Genomic DNA, 27,666 nt, shown 5'->3' on the forward strand with positions numbered 1-27,666 from the left:
GCGGAGCTCGGAGGGGTGAAGCTGGGCCAGGGCTCCCCGGGCCGCAGGGCGCACGTGCAGCCGGCGCCCCAAGCGGCGTCCGCGCTGCCGGGGTGTGCTGGGGGTCCCCGCCCGCCTGCCAGCGCCAGCGGGCTTGGCGCAGGGCTGCGGATGCCGCGCGAGCTCTTCTCCCTTTCCCGTTCCCGGCGGCGGATCCCGTCGATCCGGGCAGCCTGGTCAGGCGCAAGGGGGACAGAGGAGGGGAGGAGCCGGAGACAGAGGGGAAGGAGGGGGCCCGCCGGCCCCGCCCACACCCCGCCCCCCCCGCGGCCGGAGCCCGGGCTGCAGCCGGGCGCGCTGGAGCCTGCGAGCCCGCGAGCCAGCGAGCGGCGGCCGCGGCCTCCCCTGCTCACAGAGTGACCCCGGCGTCCCGGTCCGCGGCCCCGCTGATCCCGGGGCCCGCGCCCCCGGGCAGGGATGCATCATGGCCACGCTGGCTTGCCGGGTGCAGTTCTTGGACGACACGGACCCTTTCAACAGCACCAACTTCCCCGAGCCCAGCCGGCCGCCACTGTTCACGTTCCGCGAGGACCTCGCGCTCGGCACCCAGCTGGCCGGGGTCCACCGGCTGCTGCGGGCGCCGCACAAGGTACGGCCGGGCGGGGTGGGCTGGGCGCCCTGGACGCAGCCCCCGCAGCGGGGCGCGCAGGAGTGGGGGCGCCGCGGGCCGGCTGGGCTGGGCGCGGCCCCGGGGGACAAGCGCCCCAGGACAGACCTCCTCCCTACCCGTTAGGCAGAGGGGCCCCGGGCACCCGCTGGCTGGCGCGGGGTCTCCTGAGCCGGCGAGGAGGACAGCCCCGCGCTCCGGCCCAGAGCCTGGGGCGGGCGGAGCTGAGCAGGTGCCGCGCCGGCCCCAGGCGCGATGGAGAAGGTTCCCGGGCGCCGCGCCGTTAGCTCGGCCAGGTGGGCGGAGTGGGGCTCGGACGCGGGCGGTCGGCCCCGGTACCCGCGCGGGAGCCGAGCGGGACGCGGAAAGAACCCGGGCCCCGGGGGACTCAGGTCCCTCGCAGTAGATCTCTGAGCTACGCCCAGGACAAAACCTCTCAGGCCTCTGGGGCCGCTACGGGCGGCCGCGCGACCCTCGCGACAAAGCACGCTTCCCGGAGGACACCTCCTTCTCCCCCGGGGGGCACCGCCGAGGACGCCCCCCGCGCACTGCGGTAGCGCTCGGAGTAGCCCCCTTTTCTTAGGAGAAGCAGGTGGCCTTGGGAACCTTGGAGGAGCAGTCGCTGTGGGAGGAGGGGCGGGGGCGCGGAGGGGCGGCGCGCGCACAAAGCCTGAGCCTTGCAGCCCGAAATGAGTGTCCCCTGGGAAGAATGGCTTCTCAGTACCATAAAGGTTTTTTTCTTCTTTTTTAAAAAACCCTTTGCAGGAGGACAGGCATCTTGCAAAGTGTGTGTTACAAAGAGCTGAGCATTGAAAGCTAACCATTTAGTTACCCAGGAGAACCCTTCCCGCCCACTTAAACAGCTTGACTGTACCTTCTCCGGTACAGTCTTCTTACTGTAGACTTACTTCCCCGGTACATTTTCTGCTTAGGGTTCGTATCAAAGCTTGGAGATGATTTATTCTTTGAGGATCAACATTGATAAATATTTGGAAGAGATAACCCTTGATGCCAAAAAGAATAAAATTGATTTTTAAAAATTCTTTAGATTTCTGTTATGATGTTCACCTGCCTTGGAAGCAGAGAACTGGTACACTTTGGCAGTGGTGTTTTTCTCCCTCTGTTAGTAGTATATCAGTGCTCCCCCTGCCACTTAATTAGTAACCTATTTTGAGGAATGAGGAATGGGGCAGTTCTATCTCATTCTCTCTGTGTTGGTGCGGGGTGGGTACACTTTTTTTTTGTGTGTGAGGAAGATTAGCCCTGAGCTAACATCCGTTGCCAGTCCTCCTCTTTTTGCTGAGGAAGATTGACCCTGGGCTAACATCCGTGCCCATCTTCCTCTACTTTTTATGGGACACCGCCACAGCATGGCTTGACAAGCGGCGCATCTGTGCGCTCCTGGATCCGAACCTGTGAACCCCGGGCCTCCTGAAGTGGAGTGTGCGAACTTAACCGCTCCGCCACCAGGCCACCCTGGTACAGTCACTTTTGTGGAAACCTCTTTGGCCAGTAACCAGAATAATGTAGTGTAGATTCAGCTTATCAGAATTACTTTTGTAAATTATTTGGTTCTTCTCAATCGGTGGATTCAGTTACAAGTTTTTGAAGGGCTTCTTCAGCATCATTCAGCATTCCATTCATCATGGGCTCTGATTACAGGGATCTTTTGTTGAACCCGCAGAAGACTCATAATTGTGGCCCTATGACCTTGAAGTGGTTTCCTTGGATTTCCAACCCTATATATATAGGTTGACCTTTCAAGCTGGAAGCTGAAGTACATTTTTATGTTGCCATGGAATAGCCCCATAGTCTTGACCCAGTGTTCCTGGTCTCGTAGGAGGAAATCCTCATGCTGCCACTACCCCACACCCCCACAAGCCATGGCACAGTGGCTGCACCGGCTCACAGACCTTGCTGAGGTGTCCTTTGTGGAATAAACAAACCAGAAGATATCCCACAGAGACCCTTGACTCTTGGGGGCCAGCCAGCCTCAGTCTCAGTCTTTTGCCCAAAGACCCCTGCAGTACCTTGGGATGTTTGGTATTGTTTTTTACATCTAGAGCTGAGTGAATGGCTGATTTCGTTAGCCAAGGTTCTGTAAAGCAGAATTCAGTGTTTATGTACCTAGGTGCACATTCATATTTCAAAATGCTGCTTAATTTCCATCAGAGAATCTTAAAATTGGATGATCCAACTGTGATCGAAAGAGCTAATGAGTTTTGAGCAGCTGGCATGTAGGTGTGTGCTCTACCTGGGACGTCAATGCATGATCTCCTTTATACTACACACCTCTGTGATGTAGAGACTTCACTATCTCTGTTTTACAGATGAGAAAACTGAGGCAGAGAGCCATTAAGTAACCTAGTTTCTCTGCTAGGAGTGGAAAGCTGCGATTCAAACCAGCCCCATGCGACTCGAGGCCCCCGTGCTGTTCTGCTCACTGGACAGCTGTGTGGCTGTGCGCAGAAGCAGCACCTCCTGGGGCTTCCATTCCATTAACTTGGGGAGTTCACCAAATCACCTGTGTGCCAGGTACTTTTGGGCCTGGGGCAGGTGAATGTTACAAGCATGAGTAAGAGCCTTGAGGCAGAATTCCTGACCTGGTAGAGTTCACAGTCAGAGCGGGGAACAAATAGTTATCAACCCTGCTGTGGATTAGCTAATGGTGAGGTTGTGGGGAAGCTGTCACCCCAGGCCCCGGCCATGAGTAAGGCTTCCAGGGCCACAGGGAACACTTCTCCCAGCTCCCATTGAACCTTGCCTTGGCAAGAGGGGGAGTTTTTTGGGGAGGGCATTTAGCGTGGTGGAAAGAGAGGAGAAGCGTGATGTGGAACATGCAGACACTCTCAGTCTCCTTAGTCCTGCACATTCAAGTCCCTGAGGGAGTGGATCGCACATACCGGAAAGTGTGCAGGGCATAAGTGAGCAGCTGGATGAATTTTCACTAAGTGAACACACCTGTGTAGCCAGCCCTTGGAAGGCCACCACAGAGGGTCCTAATTTGTAAAGCTCCCCTAGGGATTCTCCTGTGCTGGGAGCTTTGGAATTGGGTAACCTCTCAGGCCCTTCCCAGCCAAAACTTGAGTCTGTACATCTTTTCTTAATAATTTAGCTCATGTCTGCTGACACCATTAGAAGTTAGCTGTTCACTTAACTATTGTCTTGGACAAAAACAATATATTGTGTATATTATGCTTTATCTTTTTTTCTTCAAACTGCTAGATTGAAAAAAACCCCCAGCTTTTCATAGTAGTTCCAGGGAAGATGATTAAATAAATGATTAGTTTGTTAACAAAAAGGTCAAAACAGGTGCTGTATTCTCTCTGGGGATATATTCATTTTGGTGGTTATGTGTTTTGTCTAGACTTGGTGAAGACTTGTTTTCAAATGATTTATAAACAGATGTTTATTTCTGGTTTAGTGTTTTAAAAGAAAAAAATGTAATTACAGGACTTCTAATTTAGAAAAAACTAAGCAGTAGAATTAATAAATCATAGACCTTTCAAAACTTAATTATGTTTGGATTGATTGATGCTAAAGGCTAAGGATCTAAGGATTCTTGTTTCCCTTTGATAAACAAAACTGGAATTGAAGAATATTTTTACAGAAAGAGTGATAAGTAGCTTACATGTCAAAATGGCAATTAAGACATAGTAATTTAATTCAGGGAATGTTTCGATGCCTGCTGTGGACTAGACAGAGTGGAGTAATAATAGCTACTATGTTCTAGGCACTTGCCTGAGCCAAGCACTGTCCTAGACATGCATTATCTCACCAAGAACATGACCACCCCGTGGGTCTGGTAGTGGTACTGTTGCATCTCGTAGCAGAAGAGACCCAGAGCAGAAGGAAGTCACCCATCACATGAGTGGGAAGTTCCAGAGTTGACATTTGACACCAGGTCTGAGCTCTTGTTTTTTTTTTTTTTTTTTTTTTGGTAAGGAAGATCAGCCCTGAGCTAACATCTGATGCCAATCCTCCTCTTTTTTGCTGAGGAGGACTAGCCCGGGGCTAACATCTGTGCCCATCTTCCTCTACTTTATATGGGACGCCACCACAGCATGGCTTGAGAAGTGGTGCGTCGGTACGTGCCCGGGATCCCAACCTGCGAACCCTGGGCCGCCGAAATGGAGCGCACGCACCTAACTGCTGCGCCACTGGGCAGGCCCCGGGTCTGAGCTCTTAACAACTCCACTTGTGTGTCTTGAAGGACCTTGTTCCAGGCAGGCTGTCTGTGTTCCAGAGTTCCATTCTCTCATTGGATTAGCCTTGACTGTACCATGTTCTTTCCTTTCTTACTACCCTTGTCTTTGTCGTTACCTCACTGCCTCAGCTATCCCACCTGCAAAACAGCCAATTGTGGGGAGGATTAGAGCCTTGGTCTTCAAGTGTGGGCTGGGCAACCCCTAGTCTCTTATTGGAAATGTACTCTCAGGCCTCCCCAGACCTGCTGAATCAGAATGTATATTTTCCTGAGACGCTTTGGTGATTCCTGTGCATGCTACAGTCTGAGCAGCATGGCTTAGACGTCATTTAGGTCAGGCTGTCAGTATGTGGGGGTTCTCACACTCCTCTGCTTGCAGATAACTTCCTTGAGGGTGAAGACCTGACTGTCCAGTTCTCCAGGGTTTCCCTTGAAGCTGAGTAGTGCTAAGATGGAGTGTGCACTAAGTTGATTGATCGGTGTTAGTTTTAGAACACAAATCCACTGGTATTATTGCTCTAATGAATTTCCACCTTAATCCTCTTAAGGGACACATCTGTTTGCTACATTACATTAAGATTTTTAAAAGCTGAGATCATTAGTAAAGTTGGCAAGTGTGTTGTGTCACATAGTATCTTAGGACAAAACTGTTTAAGAATGTTGTATGAACTGCTAAGAGTGTCTCCGTGCAAGCTGAGTTGAATCTGACCCTACTGTAATTAGCTCCGTTGGTTGGAGCCGTGCTATTGAGATCAGGATCATGGGATTGAACCCTTTATGGGTCACTTGGCTTTGCTTCATGCATGGACACAGACAGCATCGGTAACCCGACCAGACATCCAGCAGGTACTATCATGGCTCCCTGCAAGGATCTGGGTTGGAAGGGACGGGTAGAAGTCTTTGGGGCGGGGGGTGGGGGGCAAGGCTGGCATATAATGAGCTTGTGCTGGGCACTGCATTGTAGGCCTCCACGCATAACTTCATTTGTCCTCACAACAACTCTAGGAGACAGACAATGGTATCCCCAGTTAACAGATGAGGAAACTGAGGCACAGGGAGGTTAAGCAGGTTATCTAAGGTCACACTGCTTTTAAGTAAAGGAGCTGGGATTTAAGATCAAGTCTTTTTACTCCAAAGCCTGTAGCCAACTGTGTCCCATTATTAGAAAACCAGCAGAGCACAAGCTGTCTGTGCAGGGGGAGATGTGTGTGTGGGGGGAGGGGCTGACTGCATTGCCTTTACACACGCTGCCTGTCACAGGGTTGTGACTTAAATGGTTGTGCTCTGGTAAGTCCTTCCAGGGTTGAAGCTCTGTGAGTCTGTGCCTTTTGTCCTCAGAGTCCAACCTGCGTCTCTCTGGAAAACAACAGGACTGCCCTCGCCCTCCCCCTCCCCCTCTGGACTCTGAAACGTTAGTTCTTAATGGTGGCAGATTTAAAACTGATTAACGTGCTGAGGCCAACTCAGGAACACCCCTCCCCCAGCCTCCTTTCTCCTCCATGGTTTATTTCTCCCTAAAGATAAAACTTTTGAACACTTGTGAACTTTTCTGTCCTCAGAAGGAAGATAGTCCCACCCCTGGCAAACTCCACACCTCATCTCCAGGTGATGCCTTGTTACCTGAGGCTTGCTCAGGAACGTTCTCGATTTAAACCTGGCTTTCTAATCAGCATAGTGGGTTCCACTTCTGCGACACATTTTCAGAATCTTGGGTCTGTCGGCATCTGCTCCTTTACAGAGACAGACTGCTTTTTGTTTTTTTTTTTTTTTTGCTTTTTTGGCTATTTTATTGGGAAGTGTTTCTGGGCCTTGTTCTGAACTAAGAAAGAAAGAATGAGGAAAATTAAGTTACAATGAATGTTAGGCCTCACCACAGGGATACAATCAGCAAAATCCAGATTTTGGGAAATTACAGTTTCTCCAAAAATTAAATTGCAAAGAACAAAAGATGGAAGGAAACCCTAGATTAAAAGAGATTTAAGAGATATATCAACCAGTTGCAATATGTGGCTCTAATTGGATACTGATTCATGCAAACACTTTATAAATAAATATTTGAGATCATTGGGGGAACTTGAAGAATGACTTTGATATTAAAAATGATTAAAGTTAAGTTAAAAAATAAAAAATAAAATTAATAAAGATATATATATTTTTTTGTGAGGGAGATCAGCCCTGAGCTAACATCCATGCCAATCCTCCTCTTTTTGCCCAGGAAGACTGGCCCTGAGCTAACATCCATGCCCATCTTCCTCCACTTTATGCGGGGCGCTGCTACAGCATGGCAGTGCATTGGTGTGGGCCCGGGATGCGAACCTGGGCCGCCAGCAGCGGAGCATGTGCACTTAACCGCTACACCACGGGGCCGGCCCCTAAAGATATTTGATATTTAAAAATTATTCAAGTGTAATAATAATATCATGGTTATGTTTAAAGAAGAGTTTGTCTTTCAGAGATACATACTGAAATATCTACAGGTGAAATTATATGATGTCTTATGTCCAAAAGAATAGATGGAACAAGATAGACCATAAGTTAAAGCTGGATTATGGATATATGGGGGGGAGTCATTATACTATTTTCTATAGTTTTGCATATGTTGAACTTTTTAAATAAAAGAGCTAAAAAAAATTGGGTTATGAGTTCCAATGTTCCCTTTGGGATCAGAGTCCTTTCATTAAGTGTCACCGTGTGTCCCGAACGTGTTTGCTATGGCTGAGACGGCTAATCATCAGCGGTTTTTTGTTGTGCCTCCACTGATATTTTTCTTCCCACCCTGATGGTCGTGTTTTCCTTAGGATCTTTAAGAAACAAGTGTAGGACATCAGTCTTTTTATGTGCAGGGTATCTTTCTAGGCTTGGTCAATTCTGATGATGAAGTTAGCAATCATCAGTTACATAAACTGTTAGTTTAGTAGAGGAAGTATTACGGTAGAGATGTTATACATGTAGCTTCAGTAGATGCACTGAAATTTTTATCACTAAACCGAGATGTTGCTAAGGCTACAATTAATGATACCTACGTAAAGGCACTCACTTTCCCAATGGCTGTTGGAGCCTGTGACGTGCTTGCATGGCCGCACCAGGGTCTTGCATGATTCCCGGTAAGTCAGCTCTGCCTCCACTTTCCACATGCCTCAAGAGAGCATCTCAGAATACAATGAATGGCAGTGATGTCATAATGCATATGAAAAGGTAAATTGATTATATACATTGGCACTCTTACTATTACAGGCAGGTTGTGATTTCTGTGGACAGATTAACCCATTTGTGGATTAGCTGTTGGGGAGGGGGAAGATAGCTCATTAAAAAAATTAAATTACTGGGCCGGCCCCGTGGCTTAGCTGTTAAGTGCGCACGCTCCGCTGCTGGTGGCCCGGGTTCCGATCCCGGGCTCGCACCGACGCACCGCTTCTCTGGCCATGCTGAGGCCGTGTCCCACAAACAGCAGCTGGAAGGATGTGCAATTATGACATACAACTATCTACTGGGGCTTTGGGGAGAAAAAAAAGGAGGAGGATAGGCAATAGATGTTAGCGCAGAGCCAGTCTTCCTCAGCAAAAAGAGGAGGATTAGCACGGATGTTAGCTCAGGGCTGATCTTCCTCACACACACAAAAAATTAAATTACCATGCATCAGCAGAATTATATATCCAGAAGTTTATTTTTTGAGCCACATAGTAACAATTGGAATCTGCATTGTATCCATTTACAACTTGGGAACATACCTCCTCTTCACCACTTAGATTTGTAACCAGAAATCAAAATGTTGGACTCCCAGGGAAAATGTTTAGAACTTAATATGAGAAAAAAATCTCAAATTGTTGAATTCTCTGGAAAAAGGGAAACTGTTAAACAACTTGCAGTTCAGTATAGAACAATGCTCCTCGATTTGGTACAAAAGACACAGAAAAATTGATTTGTTGATCACTGCATCAAATATTTTTAGCATTCTTGGAAAGAAGAAAACCCAGAAGAAGACATTTTATTATTGATCAGGCTACTCTGACTCCTCATGCACTGGTATTATGGCAGGGAATGAAATGCCAGGGTCTTAACTAGAGCACATGGGACAAACCAAAGATTCTTTTGAAGTTCTCGGAATAGGAGATAATTGACGAATCTTCTGACTGGTTCATCAGATCCCAAGAGCAACTTCGGCTTCATAGCAGATGAGTTGATGGCAAATGCTCCTGAGTGACTGGACACTGACAGGTTTTTTTTCTTTTTGCTGAGGAAAATTTGCCCTGAGCCAACATCTGTGCCAATCTCCCTCTATTTTGTATGTGGGTCGTTGCCACAGCATGGCCGCCAACAAGTGGTGTAGGTCCGTGCCCGGGAACGCCAAAGTGGAGCATGCTGAACTCAACCAGTAGGCCGTGGGGCCGGCCCCTAGACACTGATATGTTTAAAGCAGGTTGGAGACTGAGCAGTGGGTCCTTGGAGAAGAGAATGAGGAAGAGGGTCCTCTGGCTAAACCAGGGTCACACACAGCACTGCAGCTATTCATGGTGGCTGCCTAATACTGGCCACAATTTTGACTAAAGAAGTTTATACTGATTACATTTTATATCACTTTAGCACAAGCTTTGTTTTATTTATCATTTGAGGTCACCTTCTCCAACCCTCCCCTCTTATAATGATTAATCTAAAGTTGATGGTAACATCCCTTACAACTCATGGAAACATGAGTGTGTGGTGGTACTGGGGTTGAGACAACTGGTTTAAACAATGCTTCCCCCTCCTCCCCATTTCTGTGATTTTATCAGATGAAAGCAAAATTTAATATTAAGTGTGCTACACCCTAAAAAACCTAGCTTTCAATCCTTATGAACAATTATGAAAGACTTCTGTCTAGTCCTCTTGTTTCTTTTTTTTAATTTTATGTTGGACACTGCCACAGCATGGTTTGGTGAGCAGTGTGTAGATCCACACCTAGGATCCGAACCCGTGAACCCTGGGCAGCCGAAGCAGAGTGCACAAACTTAACCACTATGCCACTGGGCTGGCCCCTGGTCCTCTAATTTCAACACACAGACGGCATGCAGCTGGAGGGCCCAGGGTGCCAGACTACCAGGGAAAGCAGCCGGCTGAGGGCTGGAGGTTGGGCAATATCCAAGTTGCAGGGAATGTGGAGGGCTCAAAACATAGTCTTCAGTGCCACTCTGACCCACATAGCGTCCGCAGCCTCAGGGGTGTGTTTCTGGGTTCTCTGCTCTGTTGTCTAGGAGTGTGTTCTTGTGCTAACACCCCACTGTCTTACTGACTAGTTTACAGTAAGTCTTGATGTCTGATGGGGTGGAAGTTTCCTCCTTGCCTTGAAGCATAGCTATTAGTAGGAAAAAGGTAAAAGGTTGGAGAGGACCAGATAGGGTCCATTCGGTGGATTTTAATGGGAAGGAACAGCCTGGGAAACAGGCCTGTGTCCTCGGCTAAAGAGGAAAGAGAGAGTCAGATCATGTCGCTCCTCAGCTCCAAACATCCCTCAGCCCTCCTGTCATTCTGGGTCAACTCCAAAGGCATTGAGTGGCTGGCCCACTGCTCCATGAGGGTAAGGTTGGTTGGTTGGTTGGTTTCAGAGTCTCTTTGGTTTTCTGATGTAGCCCTAGAGCCTAGAACAGTGCCTGGCACATAGTGCGTGTTCAGTAAATAGTTGTTGAGTCAGTGAATTATCATAAAGTTTAGAATTGGAGGGAAGGAAGAGTAGTCTCCTTGTCCAAGCTGTCTCCGTGCAGAAGTCCCTTCTGTAAAGCCTTTGGTCAAGCTCGTTCTAGCTGCTTTTTTATGTATGATTGTGAATAGTTGCCCCCTCCCTTCAAGTATGGCCTTCTCCATTTTGGAACTTTATTTGTTAGAATTTATTCCTTGTTTTTCTCTGATTTTTACTTGGAGAGGTGGATCCTCATATCCCCACAGATGGGGATGGAGGTGGGTCTGGACAGTTAATTGGTTGACTGTGCGCAAGAGGGTGGAAATAGGATGGATAAGCAGAAGAACCATGACCCAGGGTTTGGTTAGTGGAGTGACCTGTGACCTACAGACAGTGCCTAGAAGGGGGTGCTGGAAGTATCAAATCGGTTGCTTTTCCCTGTGGTGGCAGAAGTAAAAAGCTGCTTTCTTCTTATGTTAAAGGTGAGTAATATGGACTGTTGTCATTACTCAAATTTATATATATATACATAGATATGTATGTGTCTGGCACCCTAAAGCATCTTCACACTTGCTGTTCCATTTAGCTGTGTGTGTGGAATCAGGGTGACATTGCTAGAGAGAGGTTACCACTAACAAAGGTGAATTTGATGAGAGAAAGGCCGAGAGGCAAGGAGTCTACCCTTTTAAAACAAAGTATCTGTTCCCATCACCGAATAAGCGTGTGTATAAAATTTGGAGACAACAGGTAAACACACTGAAGAAATATAACCATGGTCTGGCCTGGTGGCATAGTGGTTAAGTTTGCGTGCTCCGCTTCGGTGGCCCAGGGTTCGTGGGTTCGAATCTGGGTACAGACTTACACACCGCTCATCAAGCTATGCTGTGACGGCGTCACATATGCAAAATAGAGAAGATTGGCACAGATGTTAGCTCAGCAACAATCTTCTTTAAGCAAAAAGAGGAAGATTGGCAACAGATGTTAGCTCAGGGCCAATCTTCCTCACCAACAAGAAAAAAGAAATATAACCACCCAAAGGGAACCACTCTTAACACTTTTGCATCTTACCAGAATTTTAATATCTATGCATATTAAAATATAACATTATACCCAAATACTTTCCTGAGTCATGAAATATTCTTGGAGCATATCATCTTTAATGACAGCATGGTAATCCAGTTTGTGCGTGCACCATGGTCCATATAAACATTGCTCCCATGCTTTGTGAGGGAAAGGGCTCTGTTTTGTTCAATGATTATTTGTTCTGTACTTGGTACATAATACATATTCATTAAATGAATGCATGTATGAATGAACCATTGGATGTTTAGGTAGTTGCCAATAAAAAATATGGATAAGGCTGTAATATATATACTTGCAGAAAGAAAATCTTTGTGCTTATATCTGATTATTTCCTTAAGATGGATGCCTAGATGTTTAATTGCTGAGTAGAAGGGTAAAGAATTCATCTTGGATGGGAGCAGTTTCCCCCATTTTAAGCCTTGGAGATAGTGGGAAAGGTGGTGCGTAAATCAGTGTGGGGCTGGTGAAGAGCTGGGCCAACTGGTGAAGCCCAGCTCCAGCCTGACCTCCTTCCATGTGCAGCTGGTGTCACAGCTGAGAGTGACATTTGAACACTAGAATACCACCAGGTGGTATTCAGAGATGATTGTTAAAACCCTGAATAAATTATGGGGATGTATTCCATTGCCTTTCCCTATTTTGAGGGACAAAATCATGACTATTCGTTAAAAGTCAGTGCTAAAGTTAGAACTATTACATTTCATGCATGCGAGTAACAATATTATATTAGTAAGACAAAGATACATCTCAGTAGTTGTTAATGCTTTGAGACGGCAGAGGCACTCATGTGCTGCGGGTAGTGTAGTCAATCATCCTACCTCTTTCTAGAGACTTGGCAACACATGCAAATCATAAAAATGATTATTTTTGACCCAGTTACCCCACTTACAAGAATTATTTGAAGCAGTACATAAAAATGATAAAAGTGCTGTATGTATAAAGATGTTTGAGGATTGTTTTAATAAAGAAAAGCTAAAAAAACTCAATGTCCAAAGACAGGGGAGATATTCAGTATATTATGTTTTATTATGAATAGAATATTGGGTAGCTATTACAATAACGCATATCTTATTCAGCTTGGGCTGCTATAACAAAATACTACAGACTGGAGGGCTTAAACCACAGACATTTATTTATCATAGTTCTGGAGGCTGGAAAGACCAAGATCAAGGTGCTGGCAGATTCGGTTCTTGGTGAGGGCTTGCAGATGGCCACTTGCTTGCTATATTCTCACATAGCAGAGAGAGGAAGCTCTGGTGTCCCTTTCTCTCCTTATAAAGGCACTAATCTCACCATGAGGTCCCCACCATCATGACCTCATCTAAACCTAATTGCCTCCCAAAGGCCCCACCTCCAAATGCCATCACAGTGGGGATTAGGGCTTCAACATGTGAATTCTGGGAAGACACAGCATTCAGTCCGTAACAACCCACATGAATCATAAAATTGTACATATGGAAAGTAGATAAGAAATCTCAAAAATAGAACGAGTAATTTCCTTCTGCCAGACCTGCTCAGCATCCCTTTTCTGCATTTTATTCATTAGAAACACCACGAGAACTGCACATCAGCTTTGACTCCTCTGCTCCCATCCAGTTCCAGAGTCTTCTCGGCTCTCGTTAGGACCCCGACTCTGAATAACAGCTGACAGATCCACCCCTGGCCTGCTTTCCCCGCCTCCCCCTTCCTCACTCTCTGGCTGTTCCCCATTATTTACAGGGTAAAGTCCAAACTCTTCACAAGCACACTCAAGGCTCTCTGTGACCTGGCCTCTTGTCTACCACTCGCATGTTATCCCAACAGTCTTTCCCTTCCTGCCCCTCCCCAGCCCCAGTTGTGTTAAAATGCTTTCAGTTCTCCTAATAGGCTGCCCTGGATGGTTATTCAAGCTCTTGCCTCTACCTGGACTGCCCCTCCTGTCCTCCAGCCTGGGGTGAGACTACATCTAAGGGTCACCTCTCCTGGACTTTCCGGGCCCTCTCCAGACCTATGCGGCTGTGCTCGGTGTGCCCTCTCTCCCTAACACCTTGGTTCTTGTTTCATTCCAGGTCGCCATGTCCCCACCAGGTGTAAGAAGTGCATTTTAACTCATCTTTTGTTTCAGAGTTCCTAGGATAGTGCCTGATACATGATAAACCCTAATAAATAATTTTTGAATATTTGAAAGAATGTTAAGTGGAAAAAGTGCTGTATATGTTTATATACATGATGATTGCAACAATAAGGTAGACCCTTAACCTTCAAGAGCTAATATCCTCAAACCTTTGTCAGACCCCTAATCTGTACACATGATTTGCATGTTATAATTTCCCCCACACACTGCAGGTGAGTGAGATAGAATCAACTCTTCAGTGTATCAAAACCTTCTTTTCTGGCCTTTTCGGCACTAGGTCCATGCTAGGTCCTCAGACAGGAAGCCTCGACTTGACAAGAGAAGGCCCATAGTCTTGTCAATGTCATTTCCTGTTGAGTTTGGAGGGGTGTGCACATGCCCTGGGGCTTTCCCGGGTTGGGATAGTGTGAGGACTCCTCCTTGGGGCCAGACTTGTGGCCTGCGGTGCAAGAGGGGGAAGCACCACCTTGCGAGCTGGGTGTCCCCACTTGCCTTGTTGTTACTGAGCCTTCTGCAAAGCCTTGTTCCTCTTCTTGCTCATGCTGAGCCGTGGGAAGAGTGAGGAGAGTTGTGAGCTGTGTGAGGAGAAGGATCCTTGAGGCTGGGGTGGCCACAGCAGCTGTGATTAGTGGGAAATTCCAAGAGGAAGGTGGATCTGGGAGACTAGAGTGGTGCCTGCAGAGTCCAACTACCTTTCTTTCCACACGTGGAGATTTCAGCCCTTTGCCAACCTCTGAGGCCCCGGCTAGATTTTGTTTCAGGTGATGGCATTCACCTAAGGGGGATATATTCCCCCATTGCAATATCAGATCATAGTGTCAGGCCTCAGGAGTGCTCAGGCTGGCTCCTGATCGCAGCTTCCATAAATCACGAACCTTCTGGCTTCTGCAGGCCCTCGCTGTACCTGAGTGGCTAGAGTCTGATTGGCTGGTGTCGAGGTAGGAGAGGTTATTCAGTTTTCCTGGGGGTCCTCCACTCAAGTTCAACAGTACGTGTGCCTGAGGGCAGGGAAAGGAGAGCTGTTGGGCACCCTGTCCAGAACAATAGTCAAAGATATGAGTGGTTTTTTGTTCCCAGAACTGGGTGCATTTTTGTGGACAGTGATTCATCACCGAATCCGCCAGTAATAGAACCACGGCATGTCTGTGCAGTTTACAAGGCACTGGGACAGAGGTTTGCTTTGCTGATCCTCACACAGCCCTGAAAGGGAAGATGGGGCATTTAGGCCACATTTCCAAGATGAAAAAACTAAAATCAGGTTGATTTCATGACTGATGCACAGTAACGACCCCTCAAGGGTGGCAGGGTAGACCCCTGGCACACATCTTCTGACCTTCAGGCTCCAACTCTCTTCACTGAGGGCTTCCTGCCTCAGCCTGTCAGAGGTAAGTGTGAGGAACGTATGTTGACTCCCAGAGAAGTTTGCAGAGTGAACACAATCGGGGGAAAATTTCAGTTGAGTTCATCGACATCGTATGTAACCACTTGGTGATTATTTTTATGAGGCTGGGAGCAGAGCTTCCTAAGTGGGACGCTTTATTTCTATCAATGCCACTGATCCCAGGACATGAAAATTATCTCCTTTGTTGGGAGAAACAAAGATTCTTGATTGGTTGGGGAAATAGATCATAAACATAACAAAAAGTGAAGTAACAACTGAAGGCAGCATATGACTCATGTCCAAGTGTGATATAGGCTGCCAGGGCTATAGAAATGTCAGAAATGGGAAAAATCTGCATGGACTACACAGTCCAAAAAGCCTCCTGGAGAGAGCGGGTGGAGTTTGAGTACGTGAAATGAGAGGTGAAGGGCGTTCCATGCAGGTGAGAAGCAGAAGGGACCCGGGAGTCAGGATCTGGCCAAGAGGCCTCTGGGTGAGTGAGGACGGCCCACCTGAGGGTAGTGGTGGGCTGCGGGGCTGGGCTGGTACACCCGGCTGTTGTCAGTGAGCACAAAACCTTTTCAGAAGTTACTTTCTTTCCATGTAATGGAAACGTAAGAGAAAAGGAAGGAAAGAGGAGAGAAAAACAGAAATATGGGAAGGAAATGATTACAAAGAAAAGGTGAGGAAAAGAAAACGGAGCAAAGAAGAAAGGAGAGGGATGCAGGAAAGCCACCTATGAAGACTGCGTGGGAAGAGGAAGAGAGTCAGGGACAAGCTGCAGGACAGGCCTGGGCAGGGTCTCCTGCTGTCCACTGCCCCGGTCACTGCTGATTCCTGGTGAGCTGAGGTGTTAGTTAGCCAATGAGGGCTTAAGATGTGACCCTTTCCAGGGACACTCCCTCCTTCCTCTCTTTCACAAATGTTTATGGGATGTCTGCTCAGTATCTCCATTAGGGCCAGTACAGTAACCAAAATAAATGAAACCAAGTGTTGGCAAAATGGTGGTGGGCCTCAGCTCTGGCCCAGCCTGTGCAATCCATATTCTCTCTCCTAGAACCTTTGAACGATAGCATCTCTCTTCTGGGGCTGTTGTGGACAAAAACAAAAAAGGATCTGACTATTGCATGTCATGAGGATCTGCCACTTGGCTTATGTGGCCTCCAGCCCCAGCTGCCCTGTGGGCACGGGCGGGTCGTGCTCCTGTTTCCCAGCACCTCCTCTCCCCTGCCACACCTGTGACAGCAGAGACAAAGCAGAACCTTCAGATGCAGCCCCTGCCCCCACCTGCCTGTTTACCCGCACCCATGCACCCTCTTTCCTGACAGGGGCAGGTGTGTCCCTTCTCCTGGCGGTGGCCAGGCCCCTTTCCACTGTACTGAAAACCTCTACTTACCTCTGAGGTCCTTCGTTTAGCATTGAGATGGGCTAAAGCCTCTTTCATCCAGAAAGCCCCTCTTCCCTGGCCCCCAGTTCTGGACCTCTTTCTTCTCCTTTCACCCCTGAGCATCTTAAACCTTGTCTAAGCTCCTCTGTCTTACCTCACTTTCCCTCCCGGCCCATTCTGGCTCCCGTCCCCACCATCACGGTGAAACTGCTCTGGCTAAGGTGCCTGTCTTGAATGCAGTAGACACTTTTCTGTCTTTATCTTATTTAAAGATGAAGAGTAGCAGCACTTGCCATTTCTGGATGGCCCCTCTGAGGAATGCTTGCTGTTCTAAGTTTGATGGTGAGAGATTCACCTTCCCTCTCTATTCCTTCTCAATCTTTCTGCTCCCTCCTGCCCTTTGAATGTCGGCCTTCCTCAGGGCTCTGACTCAAGACCATGCTCCTCTTCATAGTTGGCCTCCTTTCCTGGGTGGCTTTGAGGGTTTTCTGATGATCCGTCGTTCATATCTCTGGCCCAGCGCTCTCTCTAGTCCTGAGGCCAACTATCCAGCTGCCCCCTGGACAGCTCCTCTTGGAAGTCCCACAGATGCCGAACCTGCACTGTGTCTAGATTGGATCCTGTTATCGTCCCGCAGACCCGGGCTGCCTCAGTGAGGAACATCACCATCCAGCCAGCTGTCCAGACCGAGAACCTCTCCCTGACTCTGACCCCCGTCTCTCAGCCCTCACATTCTGCTGATTCTGCTGCCTCTTGGCACTTCTCTCCCCATTTCATGTATGGTCCTTGGCATATAGAAAGTGCTCAGTAAATGATGAAATGAATGAAAAATAAACAAGAAAATGTATGAGAAAGTGTTGGTCATGTGGGAATTTCTCAAAAAAAGTGCCTATATTAGTTACCCATGGCTGTGAACAAGTCACTCTAAAGCATAGTTGGTCAAACATTTGTATTATCTCTCACAGTTTCCCTGGGTAAGGAATTTGGGAGCAGCTCACCAGGTGGTTCTGGTTCAGAGTCTCTCATGAGGCTGCAGCCAGATCATGGCCGGGCCTGGGACCATCTCAGAGGCTTCTTCAGTTACAAGTCTGGTGTCTGGACTGGGAAGATGCAAATAACTGGGAGCTCCTCGGGCATCTCTCTTTCTCTCTCTGTGGTCTCTTTACAAGGTCTCTTGAGCGTGGTGGTTTCTGGGTAGCTGGACTTCTTACGTGGTAGCTCACGGCTCCAAAGAGAGAGAGCCAGGGGAACACTGTATCAGCTTTTCTAACCATTACTCTCACTGTACTCTGCTTGTTAGAAGTGAGTCACCAACACTGGCCTACCTTCAAGGGCAAGGGAATTAGACACCATTCTTCCATGGGAAGAGTGTCAAAGGATTTGTGAACTTTTTATAAAGAGATTTATATGCAGTAAAATTCACTTTTACTTTTGGTGTACAGGCCTATGAGTTTTAACACATGCGTAGATTTTTGTAATGACCACAGGATACAGAACAATTCTAGCCACTAAAGAATTCCCTAGGGCTGCCCCTTTGTAGTCAGATGTTTCCCTCCCCTCTAATCCCTAGTAACCACAGATCATCTGTTCTCTATCCCTACAGTTTTGCTTTTTCCAAAATGCCATACAAATGGAATCATTTAGTATGTAACATTTAGAGACTGGCTTCTTTCACTCTGCACAATGCCCTCAATCGAGATCCATCTAAAGTTGTTAGTGCATCAATGGTTCATTCCTTTTTGATGCTGAGTGGTATTCCATTGTAGGATGTACCAGTTCTTTATCCATTCACTCAATGAAGGGCATCTGTGTTGTTTCCAGTTTTTGGTGATTACAAATGAAGCTGCTATAAACATTTGATCTGGAGGCTGATCTCTTAGCCACTGTATCATACCACCATTTCTCTATAAACATTTGTGTAGAGATTTTGTGTGAACATAAGTTTTCCTTTTTCTAGGATAAATACCTAGAAGTGGGATTGCTTTTTGGCAGAGAATTACCTGGCTCTCTTCTTAGCAAGACTATCAGGAGTTTTTTACTTATTAGGCTAATTACTCTTTGTCGGAAGAATTTGTTAGTCAAGTCTTTGGACTTGAGAGTATAAGTACTTTTTGAAACACTGCCCACAGAAAGCACCCTTCATTTAAAAATCATTGTTTATAGTTGTTTGACTGTTCTTTATTCTTAAGCCTTCAGAGGCCCTGTTGTGGATGAATCATGAGGCACACCCCTGGTGTCCCCCTGCAGCCTTGTCACCCTGAGCTCTGACGTCACTCAGGACTCACCCCATACCCTCATTCTAGAACTTTATGAAGGGCCAACACCTGTGACAGAGCTGTGTGGGAATCATTTTTCAAACCCCATGGGATACAGATCACCAGAAATTCTATCACTTGGCAAAATACTCTAAGTAAATGAAGCAGCAAGCAGCACTGGAGAAGGTTAGAGTATGGGAAATGCACTTTGATTGTTGAGTGTAGAGATGAAGTAAGCAGTAATGGAGCCTATGTGTGAATGGATGTGGTTCTCTTCCTCTGTCAAGTCAGAGAACAGAACTGGAGTGAAGGAGGCGGTGGTGGGAACAGTGGGAAGGCGTGAAGTATTTAAGAAGTTCAGAGGCTAGGATATTAAAGATCTGGTGTTTGAATGAGTTCTACCTTCTCTTCACTAAGGGAAAGCTCAGTGTCCAGAAGGTTGCCGAGGCCTCAAGGTGGCCCTCAGTGGAGGACCCCTTCCTCAGGGCTTCTTGCACATTCCCTTTGTACTTGACTAAATGAAAACCCCAGCCTGGGGAGCTGCCTTAAATGCACAAGCAGAGCCCACCTTTTAGCTGCCTTTCTGTTCTGTGGGCTTATCCGGGAATACTTACTTTCCTTAGGATGTTATAGTATATAAATGAAGTCAAAGGCCTAAATAGGGGGAGTTCTGTGCAGTTCTCGAAGTACCTTTAAAAATGGCGGATATCAGCACGTGCGTTCTCTAGGAACACACGGGGAAGTTAAATGTGAAATCATGCCTGACCTACGCAGAAGTCTTTTGCTCACCCTATACAGATGTGAGTTCTTGCTCTTTGTCAGGTTCTCTGCAGAGCACTTGGAAATCAGACAAGAAGAAAGCATGGCCCTTGTTGCCAAGGACTCATAGGCTTTGATGGTGACAGGCTGGCCTGATATCCTAACCACAGGTATCACTTTATGTCTATGAAAAAGGCATTCAGAGTTCCAGACAGCCAAGTCATAGTGCACTTGTGAATGCCACCTGTGTGTGAGTTGGGGACTGTGCTTATGCAGGAAATTGTGATTAGTCTATATTAGTTGAGTTTCATTGAACCCTTTGGTTTATGTCAAGTTGTTTAGGACAGTGCCCCTTAGCTGCCTCCCTGAGAACTCAGTCTCTCCCTCTCCCTCTCCCTCTTTCTCTCTTTTCTCTTGGCTTTTCCTGGTCTCTGCCCATTTCCTTGCCACTCAAGATCTTTCCAGATCCTGCCTCCTGTGACCAAAGTCTTTCCCCTCTGATGCATCAACCTAACCCCAAACCCCTTGGTTCTCTCGTTCACCGAGTGTGCAGAAGTTTTCACCAGGTTCCCTTATAGATGAAAGTGGGGCTCCTGCAGAGGGGATGTGGGCGTTAGGTTGGACTGCGGGCTTCCGGCACATCCTGAGATTTTGAACTTTGCTTGTAACATTAGAGTTTATGAACAGCCCTTAGGTTAAAAGCCTAGCCTCACGTTGGCAGTGAGGGAGGGCTTAGATGAAAGCCCCAAACCTATCTGTGTTGACATGTGCACCTCATTAGTTCCTGCCCTGCACTCGGCCTGCAGGGAGGCCCCCTGGTCTGCGATGTCCCGAAGAACACCGGCAGTGCTCAGCCAGGCAAACTCCCCATCACTTCTGTCGTCACCCTGACTTTTGGAAACATGATTTTGGTTTCCCAATTTGGTGTGTGTGCCCTGTTTCCTCCTTGGTGAGCTGCTCGGCTGATGCTGTGATCTGCCGGGCCCTGAAGTGGCGGCTCTCTGCCTGCTGTGGCCACACACGCCAGGCTGCTGGTGAGACAGCCATGAGTAAGACAAGAGCTAATCCCAGGCTGAGGAGCGGGAAGGGAGAGGAGGGGCCGCGCCCTGGCGAGGGTTCTTTGTGTCTCAGGGCTCTGGTGCCTTTAAGCCTCTTTTCTTCCCCCACTCTTTTGGAGGGCCATTGCTTTCATTTTAAAAAAGTTCTTTGGCCTGCCTGGTTCCTGAAGCAGAACATGCCAACTCCATTAAATTAACGTCCGCAGTTCTGCAAAGTCTAAACAGTTTAAATTTCATGATTCTAGGCAGTATTTTTCTGGTGACTAGGGTCTGACAAAGCAGGAGGAATGTTCGAGGGGGCAAAGAGAAGTTTTTCCCACTGCACACCCAGGACGGGCTTTGCTTCTGCCTCCTCGAGTGTGTGGGAGAGAACCGGAGACCCACTGGAGGGCTCTGCCATGTTTAAGTTGTTCGCTGGCAAAAATGGGATTGCTCTAATTCTCCTGCATGTGTCACCAGGGCTAAAATCCATCTGACGAGAGAGGGTCAGCTCTTTGGACTTACGGAGCTGCCTGTGTGCATTCCGCAGTGTATTTAGGTCGTATTGATCAGTCATTGTTGATTGAAGGGCCTTAGGTGTCATTAGTGTTTTAATAGCTTCTGATCAGTTTACATCAGTCTCAGAGTAATCAGTGGATTGAGGACAGAACCGATAAGGCAAAATGTACTCCCTGCCACCCAGTGCCCTGCCATTCTGCAGCACGGTTCCTTTTTGGGTGTGGGCTTCACGTTTTAGGTGAGTCTACTGTTAATCTCTCCGGGCTCAGTGCCTGGCAGTGTGCTGAGAAGCAGTATGATGTCTTCAAAGCCCATTGCTCACGAACCTGGGTCATTAGCTGTGTTAGTCATTTGTCTGGTCACCTAGCACGTTTTTATTGAGGACCTGCTATGTGCCAGGTTTTATTTTAAGCACTAAAGAAACAACAGTTAACAAAACAGGCAAAAATCCTGATCTGCGCGGAGCTTATGTTCTAGTGGGAGAGATGCAGGGAGAGAAAATAAATAAAACAAAATAACAAGTTATATCATGTATTAGAAGGTGATCCGTGCCGGCCTCCCTCAGCCTCAGTTTCATCATTTGCAAAGTGAGAAAACTGGGCCAGACCCCGGTGTTCCTTCCTTCCAGCTCTTCTCTAGATTTCCTTATAAATTTTTTGCATCGCTTCATAAGGAGATCCAGTAGTTTTTCTTACCTGCAGAGATTCATCGTGAGGACATAGAAGTGTTCCCAGCAGTGTGGGTCTGTGTTATTGTTCTTTGTGATGACAGTGGGGGTGTGCCTTTCCAGGTATCCAGTGGGAAGTGGTATGACTCCTTAATCTATGTAGGATGAGACCAGATCCCATCCCTGCTACTGTGTGTTTTGCTGAGCCCAGTGTGGCCTGAGGGAAGGCAGTCAGGTAAACTTAGACATGTGCTCCCCTCGTGGTTGTGTACAGGGGGCTGGAGAGGCCAGGGGAGGATGGAGGGACCCAGGTCTTCTCAGGCCACAGCTCAGTCTCCACAGCTTCAGGATAGTGGGGCCGTGGAGTAATCTCTCTGTCTTTTCTCTCCTGGCTCAGTGCCTTCTGAGAATGGGACTGGTGCTAATCCTCATTAATACGTATTGCACTTCTGGAATACATAGAACTGTTGCTTCCCCCTCAGTTTAAATCAAACAGTTAACACCAGTCACTGGGCCAGGTGCAGGGGATGAGAAGGTGAGGAAGTAGCATACACCCCCTTGGGGGGCTGCCCAGTGCCCAGGAGCAGTGCCCAGGGCTGTCAGCGCTTTGTACGAGGTGCTGTCTACAGCAGCCAGAGAAGCAATTAGTGAATATGTAGGGAGGGCAGTTTCCCATCCACAGAGGAGGGGAGTTGGTTTCCTGTGTCCTGTGTCCACTCTGCCATTTTCCCATGAGACACAAGGAACGGCGCGGAGCTGCAGGTCACGTCAGGTGCTTCCTGTGGTCAGAATGCCAGAGAGACAGTGAAGCCTTGCTGTCCGTGTGACCCCTCCTAGCAGCAGAACTGCCTGCCTCTGGGACACTGTCTCTTGGGGGTTTTTGAATGTGAATTTGTCGACTTTCTGAATGTGAGTTTGTGTGGTTGGTAAATGGGACCCTGTGTGAGTGTGGCTCCTCCCACCTCTTTCTTGCTGAGGAGTAGGGTGCTAGGCCATTGAGGTGGGGGGGAGGTGAAGGGGTGAGGTCTACTAAGATGAGTTGCAGAAATTGGGGTGGAGGGAAGATGAGCAGATGCCAGCGTCCTGAGGTCAGATATGAGAGGGTGTGGTGGAGCTGGACGGCTCCACCCTCAAAGGTGAAAAAGCAGGTGATGGATGGAAGTCTGCCCACCTTCCACCCCAGCCCCAAGGTGCACTGGGCCAGGAGAATGGGCTGGGGACACGCTGCTTCCTTTTGAGAGGGTTACGGGGGAGGGACGTCCTTGGGGAACCTCCAGGAGGGCGGTAAATTGTGCCTCTTTTCTTCACTGCTGAATCCCAGGTTGGGCCCCACCTGCAGCTGGGTGGGGGATGGATGAAGGGGCAAGATAGGAGCAGAGGCACCAGGAGGGAGCTGGAGCTGTCCTGGAGCCTGTGGGCCCGAAAGGAAGAGCAGGTTTCAAGGGGGAGTTGGTGGGTTCAGAGTAGGCACATTGAGTTGGAGCTGCAGGGGTCCGACCGGCCACTCCCTGCTGTTACTGCTCATCTCCTGGAGGCCTGTGTGCTTCATGAGGCATCCTCAGCCTTCAGTGACCCGCAGGGTCACCTCTGCCCAGTCTCGCCCCTTCCCATTCTTTGCCTCATGTTCTATGCTTCAGCAACCCGGCTGCCTTAGTTCCTCACATTCCTCACTGCTTCATGCCTGCTTGCCTTTGCTTCTGCCTTCCCTCCATCATCCTGCTCCTGCCCCCACCCTCTTCTTCTGGCTGGGGCATCCTCAGCTTCCTAAACAGTTGGCTCTGGCATTAACTCATTCATTCTGCTCACACTTATTGCTGCCTGTTAAGTGCCAGATGTGGCTACTGGACCCTACCACCTGCCCCCTCTTCCCTCAAGGCTGTGTGGGTCCCCGTCGTGGGTGCTCCTATGGCTTTTTGTTTGGTGCAGCATAATGGTTCAAAGCACAGGCTTTGGATCCCAAGACATGCTTCCAGTCTCTCTGAGCTTCAATTTCTGCACCTGTAAAATGGGAATAATAATGCCTTCCTCAGAGGGAGATTGACGCCTTAAATGAAATTACATGTGGAAAGCGTTTAGCACAGTGCTTGGCCCCCTCAGAGAAAGGGAGGCAGCCTGCTGCTGCTTCTCCTCCCCGTGTTATCGCTGGGTTGGGATTCCCTGACCAGGTCCCTTCCTCTGTGGGAGTCAGACTGATGTAGTCAGGGGTTGCCTCAAGAAGGAGGTAAGATTTAGTCGAGTCTGGAAAGAAGAGGTGAGTTTTGGTGGGTGGGAAAGGGCAGAGTAGGTTAGAGGCTTGGAGACGGGGAGGGTGAGATGAGTAGAGGCGGTTTATGAAGGGTCTGGGATGCCAGACCCAGGTTCTGGCCTTTGTAACCAGGATTTGGTCTCTCCGTAATGAGTCTTGATGATCAGCAGACCTGGGGTCAAGTTCCAAGGCTTTCAAGCAAACTGAGAAATGCAACCAATGTACTCTGAGTGTCAGATATGGACTAAATATCCAGGGAGATGTTAGACAGTACATGCCTGCCAGTTACTTGTAATCTAGAGAGACGGTTAAACTGGCAATTATGATCTTGTGTGATAGATGTTATGACTGAGGGGTGAAAGTATTTGGGGAGGAATAATTTCAGCACCCTCAGCATATTCCCCTGAGAGAGCTGCTGCTGGGTCTCGCCTCATTCTGAGAGGGCACAGGGCTAGGGTAGAGGGCAGGGGGTTCGGAGCTGCCTCAGTGGTGGGAACCGTGAAGCAGGACTGAGGCTCTGCAGTGGAGGCGAGTCTCCTGTTGCTGGGATCAAGAGCTTCACTTTGCCTGACCACAAGGAAACTCTGGGGTGCTTGAAGGGGTGGGTAGAGGCATCCTGATGTGCCTGGGGCTGTGACCTCCAAACCCACAAGGCCTGCATTTTGTGAGTAGTAAAACATGCTATTGAAGTCCCCTCATTATCTGCAATTTTGCCTCACATATTATCCCATCCAGTGCAGCCTTTTTTTTGAAGTGTCTACTTTGCCAGGGTGTTAAGTGGAAAAATTTGACGGTGTGCCCCATTGCTGGACTTGGTGTTCTAAATTTTCCTTACCATCTGCTTTGCTTGCTGCTGCCAACTCCCTACTTTTTGCAGCCTGGGCAAATGGTGCCCATGAGAGAACTGTGTTGAGAGAAGAAAGATGGTCTGGTTAGAAGAGCTTTGCTTTGGATCCTGTGGCCAAAGGCCTAGGTAATTTGATATCCTTATTCAACATTCATGACTTTCCACAACCTGGATTTAGCCTGTCTTCCATCCCACCATTCCCTGACACATTGATCCACCCTTCTTGCCCCTCTGCAGTATCCCTCTTTTACATATCCATGTTATTCCATAAGCGGAGGTCTCTGGCAATAAGCAAAGGGAAGCTGATTCTGGGACATTGTATGCGAGTGTATTCCCCTTACTGAATACATTAGTGAAGGAAGGTTTGGAAATGCAGGAAATAACTTGGTTTCAGGCAGCTGCACCCACCCTCTAGAGCTGTTCTCTGACTGAGCCATGCTCTGCACCCCTACACCAGTGCTCAGCTATTCCCTTTTCCCAAAACCCTCCCCATTTTCAGGGGCTGGCTCAGGTAGATGCTGTCATCTTCATGAAGGCAGCTCTGCGGACTCTGGCCAGAAGTAACTATCCTCCTGCTCGCCTTCCCAGTGCTGAGTCTCCCCCTTTCTCAGGTTTCCCTTCCCTTTAGACTATGATAATGTGTTTGAATTCCTTCTCCTTCAGGACAGGAAGGATGCTCCTTGGATAGGATCCTGCTCTTGCCCATCTTTGCATCCCCTGAAGTGATTGCCACTGCCTTCTCCAACACTTACACAGTCATTTCTTTTCTTTGCTTCAGATTTATAGTATTAAAAATATTTTTGATGAGTTCTCCATTCTGGCTCTAGGTTTCTGGAAACATCTCACTCTTATAAATACCCTCCTGCTTCAGTCAGGAACCCTGAAGGACTATATGCTAGGAGAAATGGCTTACTAAAAATAAGCTGACTTTATAAAGACTGAAACCCAACCTCCAATTAGCTGACCAGAAATAGACCAAGTTTATAAAGACTGAAACCAACCCTCAAATCAGCTCAACCCTTGACTAGATTAAGATGATCCATTCCTGATCTAGTTGCCTGCCACAAATTAAAGAAAATCAGAAAATCATGTAACAACATCTAGATCCTTTGTAGTTTTAAATATATATGTAAAGTATCCATCATTCAGTTACAGAAATACCAGGCATATGAAGAGGCAGGATCAAGAGAAGAAAAACACATTCAAAACAGACCCATAGGTGATACAGATACTGCAATGATCAGATATGGGCTTTAATATCAGTGATTAATAGGTTCAAGAAAGCAAATGAGAAGATGGAGAATTTCACCAGAGAACTGGAATCTATTTATATAAAAAAATTAGAAATTCTAGAACTGAAATAGAATCGATGATATTAAGCATAAGTAGGTGGACTTAACACTGGCTTAGACACAGCTGAAGAGAGATTTGGTGGTCTAGAAGATAGGTCAGTAGAGAATAGCCTGCCCAAAACAGGGAGAGAAAAAAAGATGAAAAATAAAGGAAATATCCACAAAAAAACATAAATAATGAAAAGTCTACCACACATTTCATTGGAATCCCAGAAGGATAATGGAAGAAGCAATATTTCGAGAGATACTAACAGAGAATTTTCCAACACCAATGAAATATACCCAGCCACAGACTAAAGAAGTGCTATAAACCCCAAGCTGGATAAATGTAAAGAAAAACAGACACGTGCCAGTAATACTTCTTAAAAACAGAGATAAAAAGAAAATTTAAAAGCAGCCTGAGAAAAAAGATATATTACCTATGAAGAAGCAACAGGAAGACCAACAACTGAGTTCTCAACTGAAATGATGGAATCTAGAAGACAGTGAAATGTGTCTTTAAACTGCTGAAGAAAAATAAATGCCAGAGTAGAATTTTATACCCATATTTTCCTTAGAGATAAAAAAGAAATAAAATCATTTCTGGACAAACAAAGACTGAATTTATTGCCGGCAGACACACCCTAAAAGGAGTTCTTCAGAAAGAGGTGTATGATCCCAGATGGAAGCATGGAAATGCAGGAGGGAATGAAGAGCAATGGATAAGGTAAATATGTGAGTAAATCTGAATGAATGTTGACTGTACCAAGCAATACTAATGTCTCCTGGGATTAAAGTGCATGCAAAATCAAAATACACATCAATCAATAGTACAAAAAGAATGAGGGGATAAATAGGATTGAAGTGTGTTAAAGCCCTTTGATTTTCTAGAGAGTGGGAAACATACTCATCAATAAAAAGTCGAGGGTATTACTACATGATACCCCTTAAAATAATAGTAAAATAGTATATAATTAACAGGCTAATAGAAGACAAATGAATATTAAAAAATATTGGTTAATTCAAAAGGAGGTGAGAATTGAGAGAAAAAGAAACATTGAACATATAGGATAAATAGAAAACAAATAGAATGTAGATTTAAATCCAAATATATCAGTAATTATATTACATGAAAATGAGCTAAATATTCCAATTAAAACTCTGAAATTGTGAAATTTAATTTTAAAAAACCCAGCAAAATCCAACCAAAAAGAAGTGTATTTTGATTTTGCATGCACTTTAATTTTTGCTGCTTACAAAAATACCTTAAATATAGAGACATAGGAAGGCTGATAGTAAATGAATGGAAAAAAAATTTTCCATGTAAATAAGGTGATATTACAAATGAGACAAAGGAGACCTTAAGCCAGAAAACAGTACTAGATACAAATAGGAACAACCAATCAAGGAGACACCAGAAACCCTAAATTTGTTTGCGCCTGATTATAGAATGTATAACACAAATTTTGACAGAATTTTAAGGAGAAATAGACAAATTAACAATTAGAGTGGGTTTTTACCATACTTTTTTAGTAACTG

At 47.0% G+C, this 27,666-nt stretch overlaps 1 protein-coding gene across 3 annotated transcripts in view; it reads left to right on the forward strand.

Moving 5' to 3' along the window:
* The first annotated feature begins 414 nt into the window (after positions 1–414).
* Positions 415–27,666, forward strand: part of FHOD3 (formin homology 2 domain containing 3) — a 457,851-nt gene continuing 430,599 nt past the window's right edge. For all 3 annotated transcript variants that reach the window (XM_058557016.1, XM_058557014.1, XM_058557015.1), the window contains exon 1: positions 415–628. In XM_058557016.1, coding sequence (XP_058412999.1) covers positions 464–628 — 165 coding nt within the window. In that variant the 5' untranslated portion in view covers positions 415–463. The remainder of the gene's footprint in view (positions 629–27,666) is intronic.

Source organism: Diceros bicornis, chromosome 16, assembly GCF_020826845.1.
Source record: "Diceros bicornis minor isolate mBicDic1 chromosome 16, mDicBic1.mat.cur, whole genome shotgun sequence".
NCBI lineage: Eukaryota > Metazoa > Chordata > Mammalia > Perissodactyla > Rhinocerotidae > Diceros > Diceros bicornis.